The sequence below is a fragment of the Centruroides sculpturatus genome, unplaced genomic scaffold, assembly GCF_000671375.1.
Source record: "Centruroides sculpturatus isolate CEXI.00-Female unplaced genomic scaffold, Cexi_2.0 scaffold628, whole genome shotgun sequence".
In the NCBI taxonomy this organism is placed as follows: domain Eukaryota; kingdom Metazoa; phylum Arthropoda; class Arachnida; order Scorpiones; family Buthidae; genus Centruroides; species Centruroides sculpturatus.
Genome location: NW_019385010.1, coordinates 293,892 through 302,690, shown reverse-complemented (window position 1 = coordinate 302,690; position 8,799 = coordinate 293,892). Strand labels below are relative to the sequence as shown.

Sequence of the window (8,799 nt, the reverse complement as noted above, 5' to 3'; positions counted from 1 at the left end):
CTTCATAAACAGGCAGGAAGAAATTTTGAGAGCGTGAGTCTTAAATACATCAAAAGACTTATGGGCGTTCACCCAAAAAGTATATATTATGGATTACCTAAAATTCGTCACGAAGTTCCGAAGGATATTCCTGAATCTTTCGACGCTAGAAAACAATGGCCTTATTGTAAAAGTATCAGTTTAATCAGAGATCAAGGTTCATGTGGATCGTGTTGGGTAGGAATTTATATTTTAACTTTTTTTTATAATTTTTGATATTTTTGTAAATATCATAAATATATCTTCTTAATTCACATTCCAGTCTTTTTACTCCTATCAGGTATGTTTTATGTGATAATTTATCAGTTTTTCTCTTTATTCTTTTATCCAAAGTATGATTAAAAAGTTTCCGGACTGACTTAATATAAAAGTGTCTTACTTTACTTGCAACAACAATCACGTGTGATCGAATTTCTAGAAAATTAAATTTCCAGCATGCCTAGTAACATCATTTCGGCGACTTTCAATGGAAGATTTACACAAACAATTCATATGTTTGAAGTGTTGCTTCCATTTGAAGGAATCGGCCAGTGAAAACTTTTCAATGATACAAAATGATTTGGAAAAGCTTCAATAAACAAAACGACAACATTTGATGGGTACAATATGTCTAAAGATTGTTGCAACTTCCGTCATACGTGATCTAAGATCTGGACTCCCAAATACGATAATACATCTCGAAGCTCTTCAAACATTCAAAATTTGATGGATGTAAATCGGAGGATAAATATCAGAGAAGTTTCTGAAGAAATCAATGTGTCAAACGAATTGCATTCAATCGTTCATGAAGATCTTGCTTACAAAACAAGAGCAAGCAAGATTGTTTCTTAGATATTAACTGAGGAGCAGAAGAAACAACGTCAAATGGTTTTCAAACCATGCTCCGGATGGCTGAAAATTGACAAAATGTGAGAAGATAATGTGTTAACCGCAGACATTTATTTACCAATTTGATACGGAAATTTAATGATATCATTAAAGTTTTGTGTGAAATCATCTCATAGGTGGTATCTAAAATATTCTGCTAACTCAGAGAGACCTGAAATTGTCACATTTTCATAGCGCTTCATTTCCAAGAAACTATCTTTAGAATCATTTAAAGATTCTTGGTACTGCAAATGCTCTTTACATCGTGCATGAGATACTCTCCAACAAGCAACATAGCTCTTTGTATTTTGGTGATCAAACTATAAATCTTCAAACATTTCTATGGATTTTCTCTTCCTGTATCTGGCGGCGAGTTTCAGTTCATAATCACACTCGGCCCTTAAAAGTTCCACCTGATCTTTGCAGAATAAAAAGATAGATATGATTTTTTTACAAGTTTGTGGTATGTCTAATTTACAAGTTTTTACAAGTCTAATCAAAATAGTGTTATTATAATCTTTATGATAGATTGCGAGATATAAATGTCTAAAATTACATAGGAAAGAAAACGAAAAGCAATTTCGTTAGAAACAAAAATAAAAATCTTAAAATCGCCTTCGAGCGGTGAAGGTTCAACATCTGTGGGAAAAGTTTTGACTTCAATAAAGCAACTGTCAGAACAATTAATAGAATTCGAAATTCTATGCAAAAATCTATCATCTGAAGATCAAAACTTAGCTCAAAAACATTATCTAATCTCTACTATACGAAAAAATCTTAGAAAAAAATTAAAATTTTTTTGATGCTTTAGATTGAAAATTTGGTGCAAAAGAGGTTACTTGTGATTCGAAATATTATTAAGCAGATGGCACTACGAAATTGTAAAAAAACAACAGGAATATGAACCATCAACTAAGGTAAGCATGCAACTCAAGGTAAAACAAAAAGAAATTTTTTCCTGGTGAAGGATTGCTGATAGGATTCTAAAATGAAATGCATTTCACAATATTAAAATTAAAGGGAAAATTGCATCTGCAGTGAAAACGTTGCCAAAAGCCTTCCAGAAAAACTAGACAAAATAATAATAGAGTGCGGCTGTGTTCCTGACCAGATTTTCAACGCTATCGAAACAGTGTACAATCGATCCCCCTATAACACTGTTGATAATTCCGTTTTATATGAATTCCATGTATAAGTCACATAGATTTTACAAATACGTGAGCCGTTCACAGCCCTGCACACGTATTTATAAAATCTAGGTGACTCGTACAACATGGAATTCATATAAAACGAAATTATCAACAGTGTTATAGGGGGTAGACTGTATAAACTGCAAGAAAATTTACGTTTCTCTTTTACACGGTTTTATGAATGAAATATAATTATTTATTTTATCTTATACGGCTTTTTATAACTTGAAACGTATCTTTTTGCACCATTTTTTGAGGAACGTATCTTCTGTATAAAAAAAAATTAAGTGTAATCGTTACCACCTCTAAGGCGAACAATAGAGATACAGGAGGATCTCTATTTAGTCCTGAGTAAGTCATCTCATTATGAGAAATTAAAAGTCGTACTTTTTTCTTTAATTCTCACCACAATAAGTGTAATGACACTTATATTCTCCAGTCACCATACCAGTATCGTGGGTTTCTCTGCTTGCAGGTCAAAACCTTCAAGTCACTCAAAAAATGATGTCAGATCATTCACAGTTTGCAGGATGGTGAATCGATTCTGAAATTCAAATTGAAAAGCAGCACACTAAATGTCATATTTCTCATAAACCACAAAAGAAAAGCAGACATTTCAGAGATTGTGGTAAACCAGGTCGAAAAATGTCAGTGTTGTGGATTTTCAACGCAAAATGGAGGAGTTTCGTGTATTAGTTTATGTAGTATTTGATCCAATAGGGCTAAATAGGGCTTAGTTTCTTATTGAAAGTATCTTTTTTGCATATGCCCATGTATTAAGTTGCCTTATTCCAACCGACCAGCATACAACCCATTCAGTTTTTTTACCCAAAAAATAACACTTTAGTACTTCCTGAGCCACCTATTCTCCAGATTTAGCCAAAAATAATTTTTTTCCTTTCTTCCCATAAAAGTAAAAGATCAGATATGAAATAGCTACAGGTGGATGCTATTTCGAAAACTATCAACGTAATTTCTTTTCTCGCTTGTATTAATAGTTATATGTACAGTCCGGCAACTTATTGGTCATTCCTTGTATTTTTATAACGTGAAAAGTGTAACTTTGTTAATAACTTTTTCCAGATAGACTTAATTGAAACTATATAATACATGATAATAAATTTTTATTTAGTTTGTTTTATTAAACCTTTATACGTCTGTGTGTATCTTAAATAGGCATTTGGAGCTGTAGAATCAATGTCAGATCGAATTTGTATTAAAAGTGGAGGAAAATTGCAAGTTGAACTTTCAGCTCAAGATCTAATGACTTGTTGTGATTTTTGTGGAGCTGGGTAAGAACACGCAGAGATGCAATGTTGTTATTAACATTTGTTTTTTCTTCTTGTATTTAAGAAATACTAGGATTATTTGTATCACATTATCATATTAGCTGCTTTTATCACACTTGTCAGCCTCGATGGCCGAGCGTCGAGGTCACATCCTACCCATCTGGGGTACCCGGGATCGAATCCAGACTGATAGAAAAATTTCCAGGAATATTTCCGGGGTAATCCGATTGTATATATCGGTCTTCGTCCCTCACCATCAGACCGCGCCGTTGTGTGCCTGGCCGAACTTAAAGTGGGCTTGCTGTAACAAGGAGGAAAGGGCAAAAAAAAATTTTCACCCATTTTTTAAACTGTATGCTGTGGGCAATACGTGGATTGTCTAGCAATCGCGTTATGAGTTCGTACTAGACTTACAACAGAGCGGTCGGTAGTGAGGGAAGACCAACTGGACGGATCAACGCCCAAAAGTTCTTGGGATAATTTAACCTGTCTGGATTCGTTCACGAGTTTCCAGATCGGTAAGCTTCTACTAAGAGATGGTTGGGCTATTCAATTAAACTAATAGAAGGACCAAACACTTGTCAAAATTTGTCCGAAAATTTCAAAAAAGAGAATTTTATTGCAGTATTCACTTTAAAACTCAGTCAAATACGTTGACATCTATATAATATTAATTAGTGTAAAAATGAATTTATTATATTAATATATATTTATTTATATTGGATTGTTTATACTTATATGTTACGGCCAAAGCCCGAAGTTCGGCCAGTTCTCGAATTGGTTGGCCATTTCGCACTTTGGCCGAGAGGTGTGGCCAAGGTTTGATTTACTTGAAATGACCAGTGTACAGTACATGATACTTTGGCCGACCATTTCGAAGGGACTGGTAATTCCTGACCAAGATTCGATGTGCTGATACAAAACTGTCCCGTAGGCAGCACATTTTTTGGTTCCGGTGTGATAGTGTTCTCAAACAATTGCGAGGTCGCCCAACCGCGCATAATGGCAGGATATCCGAGCAGTGCCAAAGCGTATGTGGAAGTGATGATGACAGAGACAACTCTCTCCAGTAACAATCAATTTTCCCGATTTAGTGTTTTTTGTTATGCTTACAAAAACTGGATTTTCTGTCCGAGGACGGGACGATGTGAATATCCGGATGACTGTAGAGTGGCTGGGCGGTTGGACGGTTGGTCAGTTGGTCAGTTGATTAGTTGGACAACTGGACGTCTTGAGTTTGTGTCGAGAGATGTGCGTCGTTTAAACATCGAAGAAACGGAGAATATTTTCACTATGGAGGATGCCGTACCGTATGAAAATCCGGTGGAGAAGCTCTCCGTGTCATTTATAATTTATTTATGAATATGGTCCGGTTCACTTCCGGAGTCTCACACAACTGTATTCCAGTAGTGAATTTTCCATTCTGCACAAGTAACTGCTCACACTGGAATCCGTGGGCACAAAAGAAAAGTTACTACGAACCGTCGCATCTCTCCAATCACTGACAGGTGGCCAAGGCTACGCTCGATGCAATTGCATTACTAAGTCAGCCACAAATCGCTGCAAATGCAAAAATAACAAACGGTGTGTAATTCGAAATGTCATAACAGTTCATCTTGTCGTAACAAGTGATGGTCGAGATTGATAATCTACTATGATTAATAAATAAGCCTAACACATAATTGAATTTGATAGTTTATAGTTAATAATCAATATAAAGTATGAAATTATACAGACCCACCAAAATCTGCTAATGACTTTCTTCTGATTTTGGCCGATCGCTTCATGCCATTTCGCAAACTGCCCGGCCATATCCCAAAATCAAAAAACGATCAGACATTGGCCAGTCAATTTGCAGTGACTTTGGCCATTTTCCGATTTGCCCGGACACTTCCTATCTTGGCCGTAACATATATATAAATGTATATTTCATATAAACATTTATTTTTATTTTAATTGCGTTTCTGGATAAGCCAGTATTTATCGAGGAGAATTGATAAAACAAATTCCACGATTATATAGAAACTTAAAAATACAATTGCACAAATATATTAGATTTTATAGGCAAAAGATAGGGTTTCTCTAACGGGATCCCGGTAATTCCGGCTGTTTTTTTAATCCGGGAAATATTTCGAAAATTTTTCTCATCCCTGGAAAATCCCACAAATTTCTTAAAAGTTCACTTTTTTGTGTGTGTGTTAAGGTGGAGCAAATTTTGCAAATAGAAAGTATAATTAACACATAAACTGTCAGAATACATTTGTATTTATTAATTTTAATGCTGCTTATTACTTTTTTAAATTTTTGATCGTTATGGCATATCACAGATTGTCAATAATCAAAATGTAGCCTATTTGTGGCAAGACTCAGAAGATTCTTTACTTGTCAGAATCTGTAATATCTTGAATAAATGTGCTTATGCTGTCTTAATTTTTAACCATGCCTAGAAGCTTCAATAACTGCATTATACCAGGTTGTGCAAATTGGGCAAGAATACAAACCAGTATGAAGTATGCAAATATGAAGGTTTTCTTCATAAACCTGATTATTAAAGCCAAATGAACTGCCGAATTACCAGGCTATAAGATTAATTCTTCTATTAAAGCAGCCGAAGTAAACAAATCAAGAATACTAGACAGCAAATGAAGTACCAAAACGTATGAGGAAAACGAACTAAAAATAAATCTTCGAGGTTACAGGTGATAAACACATAACATCTGTCTTCTCTTTTTTTGTATATCATTCGATTTCGAGATTTATTTTATATCTTAAAAATAATTATTTATATCCTGGGATTTCCCTGCATTCCAGAAAAGAAATCATCTTTTTTTCCAAATCCCGGGACAAGCAAAAGATCGGGAAATTAAAAAACCTAATGTAAAATAAATTACGTATAAAATAGAAAATTTTTAATTTTTTCCCCCTCTAATTAGTTGTTATGGAGGCGGTCCAGGTTTAGCTTGGTGGTATTGGGTATATGATGGAATAGTAACTGGAGGATCATACAATAGTAATGAAGGTTGTCAACCATATCAAGTTCCTCCTTGCGAACATGATACGAAAGGTCCACTTCCACCATGTTCAGATGATAATCCAACTTTTTTATGCGATAACTCCTGCCGTAAAGGTTATAATGTTACTTATAATCAAGATAAATATTATGGTAAGTGACTTTTATTTATATGTATAATAATTTACAGACGTATTATTTTTTATAAAAATTCTTTAACAATTATATTTTCATTAAAAATTCAATCTTTAAATTATTTGAATTCAGATTTGAAATAAAAACTTTTAAAATGTAAAATATTTCCGCATCTATTGTCTCTATCGTTATTGCCATTACAAATTGAGAGAGGGAGAAACGATACAATGAAATAAATTATAATACCTAAATGGATTAATTTTAATGGGTATTTTTTTCCAGGAAAATTGGTTTGTTTTTAGAAACATCAGTCATAAAATTCATTTTAATTACATCGAGTTGTCCTAAATTTTTCAAATTATATATTATCCATGATTTATTTAAATACTTTCAATGTTGTATTTTATTCTACATACTTTCGACTTTTTCTGTATTGCGGACACTAAAAATATCCTTTATTCTATGGTCATCATGAGTTCTGCCGAGGGCACGTTCTTTGACTTTATGTGACGTCAGACACTTCATTGGCGTTAAACTATGTAACGCTGACAATTCGATCGAAGAACTTTACCGTTAGTTTTGCGTAATGCTGATTGACTAATTAATACTGCTGAAACTGAACTACTAACACACACTGTAATAATTAATAAAACCTTTAATTTACAAGAGGAATATATATTAACATTAGAACACTTGTAGCTCTGTGTGATAACATTTGTTTGAAGAACAGAAAAAACAAAAGGTGGGAAAAAGACAAGAGGAAGCTCGAGAGGAAAATCAACCAGTGTTGCCACCAAACACCAGATCATGAAAACGTTTAGAAAAAAATTTTTCCGTATTTTTCAACAAGTACAATTGAGCATGCATATTGTACGACGATGCCTTTCATTTATTCATGATGCTACTTTGTTACAAACGGCGTGTACTGCACACGAAAAATATGCCTTCCGCAGAACGTATAGCCCTTTTATTAGAGTACTGCGTTTGTACATCTTGCTGAAAGGTTGATTCTGCTAACATGTTCAGATGTGACAAATGAACTTGATTTGAAAAACAATTCTTGGTACATCATTCTGCACAATATTTGTATACAAACTTATAATGCGCTAGAAGTAGATTATTATTTTGATGAGCAAGGAAGTGAAGTAACTACAATGCATTTTGCTGTCAGAAAAGCTACAACAAAGCTTGATGACATTGCAAATAAAATGTTTATTAGATCTTAAAAATTTTAGAATATTTGGTAAATAAAATGGTTAGATGAGTCAACACTGATCTCAATATTTTACTGACGAAACGGAATTCAAAATACAGTATTCATTTCAATTTCCCCAATTGATATATTTATTTGAACCAAAGTAGAAATACAGTTGACCCCCTATAACGCGGTAGATACGTTCCACTTTTTATGAAATTCATGTTCTACAAGTCTTTAAATACATGAGCCAATCACAGCCCGGCACGTATGAAGTTTACGGACTACGGCTGTTTGAAAGATTTTCTTCCATAAAATTAATCGATTCTAGACTAATTTGACTCAACATTTCCAAAACACGTATAATGTTTTGGGAATAATCCATATAAACTATATAAACAATATAAACTATATAAACAAAAAATTGTAAGATTACTTACCGAGTGTGCACCGTTCAACAACGCCATTGCTTAAGCTTGTTTTCGTCGCGGAGCGGAGCATCGAAAGGCAGGTGCGTGTGTTTCCTGATAAATTATTTTTCTGCGAAAAATTCGCTGAACTTTGGAGGCATCATTAATATAAATATAATTTTTATTGGCGTTAAACAACAAAGTAGGTCCGCTGCTCGTTTAAACTCAACGGTTTGTGCAATATCCGCTATTGGTCTAGATAGACCAATTCTGTCGCGACACGAGTCGGCGATGACGTTTTACCGCATTTTACGAGTTGCTTTTAGCGTCTTTATACGAATACGGTCGCAATTTTTTTGAGGCGATATACGAGTCCGCATTATATAAACCCATTTTATTGGTGGGTCTACTGTACTCATTCTGTATTTGAATAAAAGATTCTTTGTATAATTTTGTTCAATTATTATTACATGTATATTGAAAATAATAGTACTGTATAGCATCACTATTTAATAAACTTGTATAATTTCACTGTGTAATTTATAATACAGTCGACCCCCAATAACACTGTTGATTATTCCGTTTTATATGAATTCCATGTTGTACGAGTCACTTATATTTTACAAATACGTGAGCCGGGCTGTGAACGGCTCTGGCCCGCGTG

At 34.0% G+C, this 8,799-nt stretch overlaps 1 protein-coding gene across 1 annotated transcript in view; it reads left to right on the top strand.

Moving 5' to 3' along the window:
• Positions 1-8,799, top strand: part of LOC111633349 (cathepsin B-like) — a 14,263-nt gene that overhangs the window by 4,518 nt on the left and 946 nt on the right. The window contains exons 2-4 of the mRNA XM_023377902.1: positions 13-216; positions 3,273-3,388; positions 6,319-6,548. Coding sequence (XP_023233670.1) covers positions 13-216; positions 3,273-3,388; positions 6,319-6,548 — 550 coding nt within the window. The remainder of the gene's footprint in view (positions 1-12; positions 217-3,272; positions 3,389-6,318; positions 6,549-8,799) is intronic.